Source organism: Candida dubliniensis, chromosome R (assembly GCF_000026945.1).
Source record: "Candida dubliniensis CD36 chromosome R, complete sequence".
Lineage (NCBI taxonomy): Eukaryota > Fungi > Ascomycota > Pichiomycetes > Serinales > Debaryomycetaceae > Candida > Candida dubliniensis.
In genome coordinates this window covers 2,057,511-2,075,311 of record NC_012867.1, presented here as the reverse complement: position 1 = coordinate 2,075,311, position 17,801 = coordinate 2,057,511, and the positions used below count along the sequence as shown (strand labels likewise).

The 17,801-nt window shown below is 30.2% G+C and overlaps 6 protein-coding genes and 1 pseudogene across 6 annotated transcripts, besides 1 other annotated feature; 3 read left to right on the top strand and 4 right to left on the bottom strand. All coding sequences in view use genetic code 12, as the record gives it.

Annotated features, from left to right (window-relative positions):
• Nucleotides 1-237: 237 nt before the first annotated feature.
• On the bottom strand, nt 238-2,724 carry CD36_34970 (ATPase of the AAA family, putative; the record flags this gene model as incomplete). Its single annotated transcript, XM_002422405.1, has 1 exon — nt 238-2,724. The coding sequence occupies one exon, from the start codon at nt 2,722-2,724 to the stop codon at nt 238-240; it is 2,487 nt and encodes an 828-aa protein (XP_002422450.1).
• A 282-nt stretch (nt 2,725-3,006) lies between these two features.
• CD36_34968 lies at nt 3,007-3,108 on the top strand (annotated as a pseudogene).
• Nucleotides 3,007-3,108: a sequence feature (Similar to C. albicans FGR46).
• A 922-nt stretch (nt 3,109-4,030) lies between these two features.
• CD36_34965 (conserved hypothetical protein) lies at nt 4,031-4,675 on the top strand (the record flags this gene model as incomplete). The annotated part of the gene is made up of 1 exon (XM_002422404.1): nt 4,031-4,675. One exon carries the CDS (start codon nt 4,031-4,033, stop codon nt 4,673-4,675), a length of 645 nt encoding a protein of 214 aa, XP_002422449.1.
• A 115-nt stretch (nt 4,676-4,790) lies between these two features.
• On the bottom strand, nt 4,791-6,473 carry CD36_34960 (transporter of the Major Facilitator Superfamily (MFS), putative; the record flags this gene model as incomplete). The annotated part of the gene is made up of 1 exon (XM_002422403.1): nt 4,791-6,473. The coding sequence occupies one exon, from the start codon at nt 6,471-6,473 to the stop codon at nt 4,791-4,793; it is 1,683 nt and encodes a 560-aa protein (XP_002422448.1).
• A 533-nt stretch (nt 6,474-7,006) lies between these two features.
• Nucleotides 7,007-7,726, bottom strand: CD36_34955 (conserved hypothetical protein; the record flags this gene model as incomplete). The annotated part of the gene is made up of 1 exon (XM_002422402.1): nt 7,007-7,726. One exon carries the CDS (start codon nt 7,724-7,726, stop codon nt 7,007-7,009), a length of 720 nt encoding a protein of 239 aa, XP_002422447.1.
• A 619-nt stretch (nt 7,727-8,345) lies between these two features.
• CD36_34950 (U3 small nucleolar RNA-associated protein, putative) lies at nt 8,346-11,093 on the top strand (the record flags this gene model as incomplete). Its single annotated transcript, XM_002422401.1, has 1 exon — nt 8,346-11,093. One exon carries the CDS (start codon nt 8,346-8,348, stop codon nt 11,091-11,093), a length of 2,748 nt encoding a protein of 915 aa, XP_002422446.1.
• A 188-nt stretch (nt 11,094-11,281) lies between these two features.
• On the bottom strand, nt 11,282-12,955 carry CD36_34940 (L-galactono-gamma-lactone oxidase, putative; the record flags this gene model as incomplete). Its single annotated transcript, XM_002422400.1, has 1 exon — nt 11,282-12,955. One exon carries the CDS (start codon nt 12,953-12,955, stop codon nt 11,282-11,284), a length of 1,674 nt encoding a protein of 557 aa, XP_002422445.1.
• Nucleotides 12,956-17,801: the final 4,846 nt, after the last annotated feature.

The following is a 17,801-nucleotide window of genomic DNA, read 5'->3' as shown; positions in this document are numbered from 1 at the left end:
TCTCCTCCTCTTCTTTTTTAGAAGGTACCGGCAAATAGAGTTTCCAATTTGCTTTATTTTCTTGCTTATCGACCTCTCAGTCAATATCTTGTTATTGCTTGTATCCAACTGATCTGTATTAATACCCAAAAGTTGAGTCCACAAGCAAACAGAATCAACAAACAAAAAATGACCATGGACCTGTATCAAAGTTATACTTTTCTACCCTTTCGTTATTTTTTGTTTTGTTGTTTACTATTATGCTCCACTTGATCCAAATTTCAGAGCCCAATCTTCATACTCTTTTAATCCATCGGCAGAAACACTTGGTCGAATATATTTCAAACTATTTTCAAAATCTTCTAAGCATATGGGACGAATTTGTTCTGTGGGCGTAGAAAGAAGCTTATCTCCCAATGACCTTAATGGGCCCATGGCGGAATCTTTGGCTAGAGCTGTAATATCACTCCCACTAAACCCTTTTGTCAATTCGATCAATTTATTATAATCCGAGTCATCTAATGTGTTCTTCTGGTACTTCAACAATTTTTTGATTTGAGATATTCTGGCTTCATCTTCTGGTAATGGAATGTATTGACGTCTAACAAATCTTCTTCGGGCAGCTTCATCAATCGACCATGGTAAGTTGGTTGCTCCCAAAATTAAAACTCGTGACACATCGCCATCATCAGTTTCTCTTCCGGCAGCTGCACTTGATAATTCAGACCATTGCACCAAAAATTCATTTTTGATTCTTCTTGTACTTTCAATCTCACCTTCAGTACGACTTCCTAATAACGAGTCAATCTCATCCATGAATACAATCAGAGGAGCCAATTTTTTTGCTAACAAAAATAATGCCTTCACTAACTTTTCCGATTCGCCTAGATACTTTGATGTTAACGAAGACGAACTGATGCTAAAAAATGTTGAATTAGATTCCGTGGCCACGGCTCTAGCTAACATGGTTTTCCCAGTTCCTGGTGGTCCAAATAATAGCATCCCTCTAGTTGGTTCTCGTAATCCTCTGAACAAATCTGGTCGTAAAAACGGATACACAACTGCTTCTTTGAGCGAGTTCTTAGCTCCTTCCAAACCAACTATATCATCCCAATAAACTTCGTCTCCATGAACAACAACATCATTTAAAATCTGCTTCGCGGCAGTAGGATCAATGCCCCTGATAGATGAAATCAACTTATCTTGGTGTTTTTCGTTGGTTAAAATCAAGGTCTTGAAGTTATCGTCTTCATCTAAATCATTGTCATGGTTATCTTCATATCCACTAAGTAAATCATCCATTGTAGGGCTATTGAGTTGCTCATCTTCTGTTGGCTTACTCGGACGTCGTGCTGATGTTGGCGTTTGTTTAGTTCCCTGTTTATTGACAGCAGCAATTGATCCACCATTAGTTCGGGGTCTATTACCACCACTTAAATTTGCTGTTTTGGGTTTTCCCAGCGCCGGGGCACGAACAAAATTATATGTAATATTTGACTTGGGTTTTGGTTTTGCAGTTTTACTGGCGGTAGTAGCAGCAACTTTACTTGTGGTTACGGGCTTGCTCGTTGATGATGGTATTGATTTCGATTGGGCAACCAGCTGTTTCATTAGTCTTTGAATATTCAATGGCTTGGGTTTATTATAAACGTATGGAGTTTTTGGTTTGCTTCTTATATCCGAGGTACTTTTAGAAATATGCTCAATCGGTTGGGTTGGTCTCAATAAACCATTTGATTTGTTTGTACTTCCTGTCAGTGGTTTAGAATGCAGTGGGGCGTAAGTATGTTGTTGTGGTGATGCTGTATATGCTGCTGATGATGATGATATATCTTTAGGACTAATCACTGGTTTTATTGTTAGATCATCCATAGAATGTGATAGGTTTCCAGTGCCATTATAATCATCTAGATCAATTAAATTGTAATCAGCCCCCTTTTCTTCTTCTTCTTCTTCTTCGTCATTTGAATATTCCGATAATCCAGATGATGATCTAGAATTGGCAAATTTCTCCCAATTACCACTATCACTTCGATTGGGAGTATATGTATCCTGATCAAAATCTTGAAATAAATCATCTTGTTTACTCTTCAAATTTGATTTTGATATGTGATATTTTTGTTGTGTTGTTAGAGGTTTGGTCCATGACGCACTTGCTGCCGTTGATGCTTCTTGAACCAATTTCGGCTTCAATTTGGCATGAGTTTTGGATAGTGATGAAGACGACGATGCACTATGTCCATTCGAATGTGGGCGCAATGATTTCATCATAGGTCTGGAAGCTGATCCACTTGCTGATGCTGAAAGTGACGACGAATTTCTTAGTGTTGGTGGCACACTGATATTGCTTGAACTATTGCTCACGGTTGATCTCGGAGGTGGCGGTGGGGGTGGTGCTCCTCCAGTAGTATGATAAGAATGATTTGCTTCTCTGTGCTTTCTTCGATTCACTTCATCTAATCGTAACTGTACACGTATCAAATGCTTGATGTTTTCATCACGAATTCCCTTCAATTCACCCAAGATTGTTTTTTCTTCGGGATTCAATTTTGAGCCCATTTTATCAAATATATCCAATTTGTATAATAATGAGGTATGCAAACTCTTCCAACCCTTCAAGGCATCTTCCACATTATTTTCCTCTTCCAACGTTAAATTTTTTATTGTCAAGTTGCAACAATCATTGTACGTTTGTTGAAGCTCGTCTAGTGTCGATATTTGTGGAGGTTTCTTTCTCAAAAACATTATGCATAAAAAAGCTATGTGTATTTGAGACAACACCCCCTGTTAATGATTAAGTTTTTATAAAATTCAAGAACGTAGTTGCCCTAGATAAAGAAATAAATAAACTAGAAAAATAAGCTAATTTGGGGAAACTAAAACAATATTCGAAAGTGATTTATCTGTATGGAATCGCTCTCTTTTTTTTTTTTGGGCTTTTCCCACTCTCTGCCCTTTTTTTTTTTTTTAGTTCCTTTGTTTTTGCCTGTGTAGAAAAGAAGTAAAAAAAAAAGACAAAGAATTCGTTGTTGGTGGTGGCTGTTTGTTGTTGCTGCTGTTGGTGATTGCAATAAAAAAAAAAGCAAACATAACCAACTGCGTCTAATTGCGGCACTAACCACACAATTGTTATTCCCTGTAATTGGAGAAATTGCTTACACACATATCAAGAAAATACTGCATCAGTTCTATTCACAAATATAGATAGTATCATAGCTTCCCAAAATACAAGGGGAATGGTTTTCAAACATTATTAGAAATCCTAATACAGTCACGTGACGAGTATGCAATGGAGATGGAATTGCGTCATATTCAACGAAACAAGAGTTTTTTTTTTGGCTAAGATTCACATACAGTTGAGTAGATAATGGTGAATCAAATTCAGTATTCATACAGACTTACAATCTAAATTGAAGACTAAAAATGTAGTGATATAACGGGACACTTTAAAGTTTCCAACCTTTAAAATATTCTTAATAACCACAGAAATATATTCTGTCCGAATAAATTATCAACAATTTACCAATTATGTATATGACCCATTCTCAATCTCTCTAACAAACTGCCACTAAAAGTAATACAAAGGCTTCCCTAAGTTAATAGGCGAAATCTTCATCGAAACATACTTTTGCAACAACAAGCTTTCTAAAAAAAAAAATAAAGGTAAATGCCTCCACTTCTTTCAAGAACGAAAGATATCAAACAGATTCAAATACATTAAAATAAATTGCCAAATTTCTAACCTCGGAGGTAAAACAACTTTCAAAGAAGAAAGAAAAAGAGAAGGAAAAACAAAAAAAAAAAAAAAAAAAAAAAATTGCAGCGATGACAAAGTTTTTATAGTAGTTTTTGGTCGTGTGCTTCTGTACAATTGTTTACTAAAGAAAAAGCCAGAACTTTGTTTTGGTGGTGGTGGTGGTAATAGAAATAGTAACAAAAACAGTTAATTCTTCAGTTAAAGTTTCAACTTAGGGCTTTCAATAAATCATTTTCCTATTACGTTTAAGTGATAATAATAAGCAAAGTATTTTTTTTTTTTTTTGCATTAATCATGGAATTCAAGGATATCTTTATTCAAATTGGAACTATAATTGTGTTTTTACTAGAGTTTTTCTTTAGAAATTCCATAACATTAATTGTTCATGCTCATAAGAATTACCCAGACATCACTAATGTTATATTTTTCATTATCGGATTGTACATTATATATAAGATGCTAGTTAAAACCCTTAGATCCTGGATCAATTTTATGATATTCACAATCAAGACTATATTTGTTTTGTTTTTCATACTTCTTGTATTTGTTATATATTTACGTGGTTGGGAAACATTCATCTATCAGGATGTCCCATTTTTGAAAAAATCCTTTAATCACTTGAGGGCAGTTAATGACAGTACGACAAAGAATGGAGGATTTGGATTTAATAATATTTTAAATTTTGCCACCCAATTTAATTTGAACGATATCAAATCGATATTTAGCAATGTTGAAGAGAACATTAAAGAAAACTTGGATGAATCATCAGAATATTTCGAATACATTAATAGTAAATTTGGTAATGAAAATGGGAACGAGCCTGATTATGAGAATATCCAGAAACTAGTAGAAGAAGGTATTGGTTATTTACAGGAAAATGTTGACTTGAATGCATTACGAAACAATATTCAGGACATATTGAATCACAATCAAAATTAGTCAACGAACGATTAGAATTAAATAACGGTAATATAGTAATTTCTTTTTCTTTAAATATATAAATCATATTCAATACAATTAATATTAAACACTTTCTAATGCAACAACTGTATCTTTATTGCAACTCTTTTTCCAGTCTTTCAGGTTCCTCGTCTATACACTGGAGTCCTCTGTCTTTAACAAACAAGCTGCTAATCAAACACAATGCTAACAATGGTATTGTCAAGTAAAAGAAATTACGAATGGAGTTCATGTACATTTTTCTGACAATCAATATTTGAGCAGCCGTCAATTGTGTTGTATCGATTTTGGAATAAATGTGAGTTTTCAAGTACATTAAATATCCCGTTGGCACCGACACATTTGAAGAAATGTCTTGATGGTTTTCCTGTTTGGAAATTTCTTTTAACAAACTATTGGTAATAATTAATGAAGCCACAGCTAAACCTACTGCACCACCCAAAGATCTAATGACATTCCGACAACTTATAACGACTGCTCTTTGTGATTTTTTTGCTTGACTTTGGGCGGCCACCATTGTTGGTTGGAAAGTGCATGCCACCCCTGTTCCCATTAATAACAACACCACAGTAATAACTCCATAACTAGTGGTCAAATCAAACAATAATGTCAATCCACACGATAGAGTCCAAAGTGAGTATCCAAATATAATAACGTAGATATAATGACCAGTGTAACTTATTATTTGTCCTGCTATCACTGAAACAACCGATTGAGGAATCACTAGGGGCAACATTAAAATAGCTGAATGAATTGAATCCAAGCCAAGAACAATTTGATAGTAATAGGCAATATAAAATGTAAACCCATAATATGCCATGCCAAAGAAAAAATTTGATCCCAAAATCAACCCCAATGATAATCTGGAGAAAAGATTGAGTGGTATCATGGGCAATTCAGGAACTTTCCATTCGACAAACAAAAAAGTAATCAATAGTACACCTCCAATTACAAACATAGAAATAACTAAAGCACTATTCCAATTATAAGTTGATCCACCACTACTTATGGATACCAACAATAACGTCAACCCAGAACAACCAATGAACATCCCCAAATAATCCAATTTTTTAAATTGTTCCGATTTACTTAATAATTGATTCAATTGTTTCGTTTGTTGTTTGGTGTCAATGAAAATTGCAATGATAACAAATGCAAGAATATTAATTGGGCACATCATACGATAAAAGTTTCTCCAATTATTATGTTCAATAAATGCTGCCATCATAAAAGGTCCAATAGAATTTCCTATTCCCACACTAGCACCCAATATCCCTTGATATTTACCTCTTTGTTTTAAAGTGACAACGTCGCTTAATATGACCATACAAAGACTTTGAATGCCACCACAACTTAATCCCGTTAGTGCTCTAAACACAAAGAATTCAACTCCAGTTTGGACAAAACTACAAATCAATTCCCCTAATGATAAACAAATTAAACAAGTTATTAGCATGACTTTCCTTCCAAAAATATCAGATAATCTTCCAAATAATACTTGACATATACAATTTGCCAATAATGATGCTGTTGGGGCCCAATTAATGGTGGTTTCCGCATTTAAATCTTTACCTATAGTGGGTAATGCTATTGTAACACTAGTTTGATCAACAAAAGATAAAAACAATGCTAAAGATAATGAAAACAAACAAATCAATAATTTTTTAGTGGGAAGAATCTTGTAATGAATATCACCCAATTGATCTGCCAATTGCTTTTTTTCAATATCCTGAATACTATGATTGGTTTCTTGTTCCAGTAAATTATTAGACGTCATATTTTGAATAAGGTAGTCAATTTTTAGAATACGGTTGATATCTATATTGAGTGATTAAAAATCTAAAAAGACCAAATTCACATTAATTTATATAGCTTATTATTTTTGCAATCATGGAGGGTTTTCAAAAAAGTTCTTTTTTTTTTTTTTTTCTTTTCAATGGCTTTGACAGATGGCATATAAATATCTCCGAAACACCGACTTTATTACCATATTGGGAAAGGGTCAAGGTTTCTCCTCTTTGCGATAGTTGAACACCAATGGGAGTGGGGAGATGTTAATTGATTGATTGATTGATTGATTGATACCACTAGTGAAAAGAAAAAAGAAAAGGAAAAACAATTGCATCATTCGGAGTCGTTTCCATACGTGGTTGTTGGGATATATTGATTGTTCTTGCTGTTTTTTTTTTTTTGGGAGCCGGAATCATGATAACTCTACAGATGGAATGGCAATATCCAAAAAGAATATACCATGATATGTATATATATTTCTTTCTGGATATCATTTAGTAAACCTCTATTACTGCTATACTAATCATCTTTTGAAAAATTGTTCCGTCTATAATTACTGGATCTTTTAGCGATTTGAGCTTCCATAATTAATTTGTTCTCCAATTCAAACAACTTTTTATCCAATTGATTCAATTCTTTCCTGTTTCTAATTTCTATTCTTTCGATTTGATCTTTTAATTTCCGGTTTTCTAATTTAATATCATCTAATTCGTTTTGAATACGTTTATTATGTTCTTCCAACTTCTTGATCCGTTCTTTTTCATATTTTTTCTCCAGTTTTTTAACTCTTAAAATCAAATCATCAACCTCATCTTTATCATCATTCAAATATTTATCGGCAATACTTATTTTTTGTTGGGGTTCTTCACCTTCTCTGTGTTGAAAATATTTAGTGATTTTGGAAAATATACTTTCTTCATTTTTGTCATTAATTGTGAATCTTGGTTTTTTCTCAGTTTCCCTTTTATAAATTCGAGATGATGAAGAGGTTGATGGTAAATTCAATGATTCGTATTTTTTATATGTTGGAGAAGTGTTTAGTAATGATGATTTCTTAGTTGGTTTGTTAATACCGCCATAAGTTCGAGATTGGTATCGAGATTGATTTCTGATTCCATCTAAACCGGAATATGAAGGGTATATAGGGTCAGTTTTGATCGATGGTAGTCTACTCTTAGTGGAATCTGTATCCTCTTTTCGTGACTGTTGGTATCTCTTCAATAATTCTGACATTGCCATGAATATATATATGTGTATATTAATTTGATAAAATTTGTTTCTGATAAAGTATGGTTATTGTTGTTGTTTTTGTTTTTTATTTTTTTTTTTTTTTTCTTCGTCAGCCACTACCAATACACCACAAAATATGATTTCAAGACGCGCCGATAGATTTGTCAAGATTTGCTAGTATCTTTTGAACATGAATTATATCTGGTCAGTACCAGTCAGAATTGAATAATGGATTTTGAATTATGGCTATAAATGTGATTATACTTTTTTGTGTGGTGGTTTTCCTTCTTCGAAGACTAGTGTTTCCACTAGCAATTTTACGAGTACTTTGGCTAGATAGGGGAAACTAGCTTGATAGTACAATACTACAGTAAGCCAATAAATACGTTACCCTTTTATTTTAAGACTTTTATTCATCATTCAAGGGTAGGCTTTTTAGAGTCAATAATAAAATAACTTAACGTTATTACTCTATTCAATCAATTAACAGTATTTCTGCTTATGTAATCAAAAACCTCATCACATATTGAAGGCGGAAAAAAAAAAGATAGAAAAAAAAAAAAAAAAAGTAAAATTTATTCACAATTCTAACTCATCTCTTGAACCAAAGTTAACTTGTGGTGTGAAAATGGCTCGTAACAATAAACAGCAGAATTCTAAATCCAAGAAGAATAATAATAACAACAACAAGAACAACAAGAACAACAAGAAGAAGAATAATAAACAACATCATCAAAAAAGAAATGATGATGAAGGAGGTGAACTCTCTATATATGATTCCAAAATTAGAGAATTCGAAGATGGGATATTAGATGCGAGAAAATATTTACAATCTGATGATATTAAAGTTGATTTGGATGAAGAAATTGATTCTGATGATGTATTAGGTTCTGATGATGATTATGATATTTTGAATTCCAAATTTTCACAAACTATTAGAGATAAGGCTAGAAAGAAAAAACTGGGTAAAAATTTTAGTAAAAATGAAAATGAAGATGAAGATGAAGATGAAGGATATAGTAGTATAGATGAAGGACAATTGGTTACTTTATCGGAAGCTTGGGATATGGATGATCGTGATTTAGATGAGACTTTGGGGAAGAAATCTAAAAATGATATTGTTTTAAATGATACATGGGAAACTGAATCTAGTGAAGATGAAATGGAAGAAGACAATGATGATGATAGTGATAATTCCTCAGAAGAATCTAGTTTGGAAGAAGAAGAAGAAGAATCAACTGATGATGAAGAAGAAATATTTGGAAATCATGATAATGATGAAGAAGTTGATTTATTGAAAACCGTCAATAAATTACAATCAAAAATTGCTTCCAAACAACCCAAAGAACGTAAAAAATTGATTATTGAAACTAGACAAGAAAATGAATATAATTTACCTACTGGAGGTAATCAATTATCATTACAAGATATGATGGCTGATATTAATGAAGATGAGAATAATAAAGCCATTTTACTTGATAAAGAATCCAAAGCTATTGCTATTCCATTACCTAAACGTATTCAACAAAGAAATGATCGTGCTGCCGCTTATGAATTATCGAAAAAAGAAATAAGTAAATGGACAGATTCTGTTCAAGCTTTAAGACAAGCAGAAGTATTGAAATTCCCAATGATTAATCAACAACAAGAAGATACCATTCAAGATTCAGCACTTACTTTCAGATCTGATAATGAGCCAATTACTGAACTTGAAAAAAAAATCAATAATGTGTTGACAGAATCTTCACTTGTTGATGATAAAAAAGAAGCAAAATTTGAAGAAATTGCTATTGCTCAAATGACTCCTGAAGAAATGAAGAAAAGAACTAATGAATTAAGATTAATGCGTGAATTAATGTTTCGAGATGAAAAAAGAGCGAAAAGAATTAAGAAAATTAAATCTAAACAATATCATAAAATTCAAAAACGTGAACGATTGAAAACTCAAGAAATGGTTGAAAATGATGAATTTAATATAGATGAAGATCATGATAGTAAACGAGCCATTGAAAGAATGAGTTTAAAACATAAGACTCAATCACAATGGGCCAAATCAATGATAAAAAGTGGATTATCAAAAGATTCATCAAATAGGGTTGAATTAGAAGAAATGTTGAGACAAGGTGAAAAATTACGTATTAAACAAATGGGATTTGAAGATGGAGATCAAAGTGATGAAGATATTGATGATATTATTAATGAATATAATCAAGATGATATAAATCATGAAAATAAATTGAAAAATAAATTAGGTAAAGGAGTTATGAATATGGATTTTATGAAAAAAGCTGAAGCTCGGAAAAGAGAAGAAAATTTGAAAGAATTAGAAATGTTGAAAAAATTACAAAATGGAGAAGAAGGTGATTTGGAAATTTTCAAAGAAGATAATGGTGCAGTTAATATCATTAAGAATCAAGGAAGAAGAATCTATACTCCAACAGCAGCAGCAACAGCAGCAGCAGCAACAGCAGCATCATCATCCCAGATAAATGACAATATTAACGAGCAAGTATTAGCAGATGTTGAAAATGACAATGCCAAATCGTTGAATAAGAGACTTGCCAAAAAATATCAGGTCATTGATAATCAAGAAACAAATGCTTCAACATCAACATCAACATCAACATCAACTCAACCAGAGGTTTTACCAGTGGATGAATCCAACCCATGGTTGTCAGCTAATACTAGTATTGATAATGACATTATGAAAAAGAATAATTCTACCAAAATAACTACTATTGATAAAGAATCTTCAAAATTAGCTAAAGCAGCGGCTAAATTAGTCAAATCAAAATTGAAAAAACACAAGTCTAATGATGAAAATACATTGATAGATGTCAATGAGACATTAGCTATTAATGACATTTATCAAGATAATGGTTCTGAAAATGAAAATGAAGGTGAATCAATTCCAACAATGTTTAAACAAAAAGATTTGATTAAACAAGCATTTGCTGGAGATGATGTTATTAGTGAATTTACCAATGAAAAAAAACGTGTTATTGAAGAAGAAGATGATAAAGAAGAAGATTTAACATTACCTGGATGGGGGGATTGGACTGGAGGTGATGATTTAATAAAATTTAAAAAAAAAAAATTTATCCATAAAATTGATGGAATAATGAAAAAAAATCATCGTAAAGATAAAAATTTGAAAAATGTAATTATAAATGAAAAAGTTAATAAAAAAAATTTAAAATATCAAAGTAGTCAAATTCCATATCCATTTGAAACTAGAGAACAATATGAAAGATCTTTAAGAATGCCAATTGGTCAAGAATGGACATCAAAAGAAACTCATCAAAAATTGACTATGCCAAGAATTATTGTCAAACAAGGTACAGTTATTGATCCATTAAAAGCTCCTTTCAAATAAAAGAGATTACAACCAAAAACAATTCATAGAATATGTTATGTACATTATAATAATTGTGCAATAAACAAAAATAAAATAAACTTCCTATAAAATAAAAATGTCTTTACTCTCTCTCTGTGTGTGTGTAATATATATACATATATGTTTATGTGTATATGTCAGGGAATCAAAAAAGCTCTTACTTTTATTTAGTCTAATAAAATCCCATTTCTTTCTGCCCATACTTTACCAGAAAGGAAAACACCTTCTGGGTCAGTTTGTTTTCTCACATTATTAAAATCAATCAAATCTTTACCAAACCAATTTTTCATTACCGGTTTAAATCCTAACATGGTATAAAATGGTTTACCTCCAAATTCCAATTGAGTTTTTAAATCTGACAGTTTATCATATTTTTCATCTTGAGTTAATCCAATAAAATTTTTAGCCCAATGAGGTTTACCACCAGCTTTACTCATAACATTTTCAAATAATTGAAACCATTTATGAGTTTCAACATTAGTACCAAATGGACGATACATTGTAGCATTAATAAATAAAGTTAATTGATCATTTGTAATTTTATCATTTTTACAATATGGTAATTTAGGAGAATTATCTAAATATGGTCGTAAATTGTTACCAGGAATTGGTCCAGCACTAGTTTTGGAACGATTTGAAAGCCATTCTTGAGATGGATATAATGATTTCTTATTGTTATCATCAATAAATGGTTCATTAGAATAAGTAACATTAGAACATCTTATTTCAATTGGAGCATGAACATAAAAATCATTTTTTTCAGCAGCATCAATAATGATTTTTTTCAAATTTATTAATATATCTGGACCAGAATTTAATGGAGATGACCATTCATTAACAAATTGACTAAATAAACAATCCATATTTAATCCTTCTACTGAATTTTGTACAGCAATATCACCTTTACCTAAAGTTTCTACTTTACCATATTGTTGATTGAAAATAAATTTTTCAATAAATGGAGTCAATTTAGGGAAAAATTTAACACTAATCCATAATAAAGATTCATAAAAAAATCTTCCCAATTTAGTACCATACCATGAAGGTCTTGGATCAGATAATGGATCAATTGATTTATTAGCTCTCCATAAGACACATTTATTAGTATATGGGAACCACCAAATTCTTATAAATTCTGATTCTAACCAAATATTATTCCAATTATTCAATAAAGTTTCAAAATTAATGATTTCTTGTTTTGATTTAATGGTATATTTAGGACAAGTTCTTAAAGTGATATGAGTAATTATTCCTATTTTCCCTAAACTTAATAAAATGGCTCGGAAATATTCTGGTTTATCAATACTAGAACAAGTGATTAATTCTCCAATTGAATTCAAAAATTTCACTGATACTACTTGTTGAGAAATTAATCCATGATATTGAGTTGATCCATGAGTACCAGTAGAAATTAATCCAGCAATAGATTGATCACTAATTGAACCTAAATTTTGAATTGCTAAATTATTTCTTTTTAAATATTCATTCAATTCAAAAATTCTTATGCCAGATTCAACTGTTAAATCAACAAATTTAATTTCAGGGGTTTTATCAGTAATTGATTTTGGTGCATAATAAGGTTGTTCTAATAATACATGATTAAATTTATCCAAATTACACAACCATTCTTTAGTCATGGTTAAATCACTTGGTGAATGACCTGATCCAACTGTCATAATGGTTTTCTTATGTAATCTAGCTTGTTTGATTAATTCTTGAATTTCTTCAACATTTCTAGGTTGGAAAATTGCTTGTGGTTTACATAAAAAAGTTCCTGCCCAAGTAGAATGAATTAGTTTGTTTGTAACAAAAGGTTTTAAAGATTCTGGAATATCTGCCATTTTTTTTTTAATTTATTTTATTTTATTTTATTTTCAATCACCTCCTCTATTGATTTAATGAAAATTGATATGCCTTCTGTTTAAAAAAAATTGAAAAAAGATTGAAAAAAAAAATTGAAAAAAAATTGAAAAAAAAATGAAAGGAAAGAAAACCTGAAGATGTTGAAAGAAAGAAAGAAAGAAAGAAAGAAAAAAGTAAATATTGAAAATTTCAAACTAATGAGGACTAAAAACACGTGATTCACAGAATAAAAAAAACACAAACAAGTAAAAGAAGAAGAAGAAGAAGAAGAAAAAATTAGTGGCGGAATTTTTTTAATAGAAAAGAAAAGAAAAAAACAGTGAAGTGAATGTTTACGGAAATAAGAATTTTGTTATTTGTGTTATTTGTCTAAATAACCGTTTGGATAGTAACAAAAATGAAAACAGGTTTTGTTTTCTATTGGGTTCAAGCAAAATCAAAATCCCAATTTTTACAATAGAAGAAGAAGAAGAAGAATAATTTCTGGTCTTACTTAATTACAATGCTTGCTTTTTTTTTTTTTTTTGGTTATTATTATATGTAATATAAAGGGGGTATATTGCTGTTTACTATTGAATCTTTACAATTAAGGGTTTATGAAAATTCTCTTTCTCTCGAACAATAGAATAGCTATAATAATTATAATAATAATAATAATAATAATAAAAGAAAGTAATTACTTCCTTTAACAATTTCACATTTGAGATAAAGAATATTAATATTTTGTTCCTTTTAGTTAAAACTTTAGTCAATCAACAACATTATTAATGTACAAAATCAATTGATACAGAACGATCTTGAATGAATTTTTTTAATGAACATTTAATAAACATCCAACTTTTCTTTCCTTTTTTTTTTCATTCTCTCTATGTGTGTCTGTGTGTGTGTGTGTGTGTCTGAATTCTGAGATTTTCTTTTCTCATCATACCTAAGATTGTAAGAATTATATGTTGTTTCCAATTAATCTCAACAACAATAATCAGTTGGTTATTCTATATATTCTATAAATCTTTTCAAAATATTTTAATATTGCTTGCGGTTTGGTAATGCATGATTGTCATTTCCATTAAGGTTTTAATTTTTCCCATTTTCAAATTCAACGGTAAAGTACATTATTTCCTCTTTTATATTGATGTTCTATGATTGTGAAATATAAAACTCCAATTGATCCATCAGGCATTATTTGGGGGAGGCTGTGGGGGGGGGGGGGGGGGAAGAGCTGGTTGATTTCCTAGTAGTAGTAGTAGTGATCCAATCCACCAATTTGAAGGTAATAATCAACAGCTTTTATATAGTATATACCATATTGTACTTTCAAATATTGTGATAGATTTTAAACTTTTCTGTGATGTATAAATAAGTCTCTAATTGAAATCTCATGGAGTCTTTATTGTCCTCATAGTTTCTCTTTTGTAGTTTTTTTTGGGTTTTTGTATTGTTTTTGTATTGTATTGTATTGTATTGTATTGTATTGTATTGTTTTTGTATTGTATTGTGGAAAAACCTCATTCAAGGAAGACAATTAGGTGGTTTGTTTCAAAAATTTGATTTCTTTTTTCAATGTTGGTTGAATATACGATTTATTTATACAATTTTCATATATATATATATACACACAAGTATAAACTAATTATAAATATTCATAACCACAATTAGCAAAAAAAAAAAAAAAAAAAAATGGCCATTTTTTCCTATAACCGAATAATAAAGAAACTCCTATAATAATAATAATAATAATTTCACCAAGCAGCATCCCTTTTGGCATTAAATTTTTTAACTGCTTCTGGATAAACATTTTCAAGTGTTTCTTTTAATAAGCTTTCATATTCACCATTTTCATAATACACTGTGTAATAAGATTTCCCACTTATGCGCTCACGACTTACAATAGTAAAAGATAAACCTCGCCAAATTCCATCTGACATTATAAATTGTTTTAAAGAAAATAAAATAAAAAAAAACAGGGGAGGGGGGAGGGGGGAGGGGATAAGAATTGTAGTTGATATTTGGATTTGCTAATGTGTTTTAGCTCGGTTTTGTTTTGTTTTTGTTCACTTCAATGTCATAGATTATGAAGATATAATCACATTGTTGGTTTTATATATCAAATCATTTAAATATATAAATTGAGAAATTGACGTACGTAACAAAAATTTTAGATATACTTTTAAAGTTATAAATGATGAATGAATTAGTCATTAGTTTTCATTGGAGTTTTTTTTTTTATTGTTCTATGTTGATAGCCCCCCCTCAAGTTTAAAGTTCAAAGTTCAAACAATTTAAATCTTATTTTCTAAAAGTTATTATAAACAAGTCCCCAATGTCATTGAAATGTTCATGATGTTGTAGTGTTTATAACCTGTGTCAAGAAATGCAATGCAATCTAAATTAGACAATTGTGTATGAATAAAATGAAAAAAAAAAAAACAAAAAAAAAACAAAATTGTTGCAATCAAATTTTTTGGTGCGAAAAAAATAAAAAAAAAAAAATAAAAAAAAAAAAACAGATAGTGCCTTAAAGGGGAGGATGAGGAGGAGGAGGGGGGATTGAATCCTACCATTTCTTTCTAATACCCACAAGATAAATTGGAGTTCAAGGTTTTGTTTTAATATAATTTTAAATATTAAAGTAGACACATGATATTTAAGATATATATAAATATAACTTTATATATAAAGGTTCCTTGAACATTGAACAAGGGGATATAAATAAACTATTTAAGGAAATTTTGGTTTTTAATCTCAACATTACTTAATTACCAAGGTTTTGAAAAACATTGGTTAAACACATCCCCCCCCAAAACTAAATTTTATACATCAAGAAGATAAAAATACACCAGAAGTTAAACATGATATTGCAAAAAAAACAAAAAAAAAGTGGTGGGGGGGGGCGGAAGGATTAGTATTAACTTTTGGTTTTTTTTTTTTTTTATCTATTTTTTTGTTTAATCTATTTCATTTGTTCTTCTTCTCTCTTTTTAAATTTTTTGATTGCTTGTGGTGCATGGAATTTAAGGGTATGTTCTGGAAGTGTTTCATAACCTCCTCCCAAATAACCAATAGTATAACAAACTACTCCATAAACAACATCTCGACGTGCAATAGTAAAAGGATGTCCATTAAAAGATCCATCTGACATTGTTTTGTTTTGATTTGATTTTGATTTGGTTTTGATTTGGTTTTGTTGTTAAAATTTAGATATTATAAAGGGAAGTAAAATTTTGTTTGATGTTTAACTTCTGGTTTAAAATCTCTTAAAATGATTATTTACTCACATTTATATCATCATTGGGAAATATATAAAAGAAAAATATTATGATTTTTATAGAATTTTTGTTAAATTTAGATTAAGATTAAGTTTAAGTTTTATTTCTGTAATGATCAGCAACAACAACAACAACAACAATAAAAGCAACAACATAGGGAATGACGTGGAATTGCCAGGTCAAATTTTAAAGTTTTATACTTGTTTTTGAAGCTTGAAGTTTGTGCTTGACATTTGAAGATTATAGTCATGTGTACTGTAATCTCCGTTTCTAAAAGCATAAGCATGGGAAGAATTAATTCTATCCATCAAACCTTACTATACATCCAGATCATTCATAGGGTTTCTATTACTACTACTACTACATTCACGCTATTTATTTTTTTTTTTTTGGTTTTGGTTTTGGTTTTGGTTTCCTCAAAAAGAATATAGTACTTGTTAGTTGTAGATTATATTATAATTTAATTTAATTGTTCAATTTCAAAAATCACCTATACAAAAATATGGAATAAAGTATGGATAACAAAAACAAATAGGCATTACCCACCACCACCACCACTAGCACTAGCACTAATAATAATAATGAAAAAAAAAAAAAAAAGCAAACCAACCACAAACCGACTAGCAGATATTTTTTTTTTTTTTTTTTTTTTTGCACCCAATATCAATAAAGATTTATTTTAACAGTAAAAATTTATCGAGAGTGTTTGGGGCATTTTTACGAAGTACTGATTCTGGAATCAATTCAAGAAACCCATTTTCATAACGAATTTCATAAAAAACTTCTCCCTTAATGACATCACGGAAAGTAATTCTAAATTCAGATCCATTAATGTATTCTGTAGGCATTATGTAGGTGTAGAAAACAGTTAGTGTTTAGAAAATTTTTGTTATTGTGGAAACTTGTAGTTTTGTTTTTGCAGAAACTAATACACTATAATAAAATAAAAGATATTAAATAATATTTATAGAAAGTAAGTAAATTTTTTTTTTACAACTATCCAAAGGGCAATTCTAATATCTTTTTATAATATAATTTTGCAGTAATTTCTAAACACCCCAACAACCCTAATAACCCTAACAACAACAACCCCCTTGATCATGAATAGGAGAGAGGAGAGATAAAGGATTCATTTTTTTTGGAGAGTATCAATTGGTAATGCAATTTATAAAAAGATATCTTATTGTTACATTTTTTTTTTTTTTTTTGATTTGATTTGATTGAATATATTATTATAATTTAAAGAACTCTATGGATTTTATGCAAGATGGTTAACTCTTAACTCCAGAGTGTATTTGCTTTTATGTTTTTTTATTTTTATTTTTTTAATTCTTGAGAAAAACCAGGGGGGCTGGGAGTTGGGGGAGCTGGGGGCGCTGGGGACTGGGCCAACCACCACTTTGATTTTCAGTGACGATATTAATTGGTTATGTATATAATTGTAAAGTCTGACTTCTGACTTCTGGGCTACATAGACCTATAAAAAGTAATTATTAAAACTAAATCATCTCTTCCTCCCACCACCCCTCCTTCTCTTTCCGCTATAATAAATAAAAAA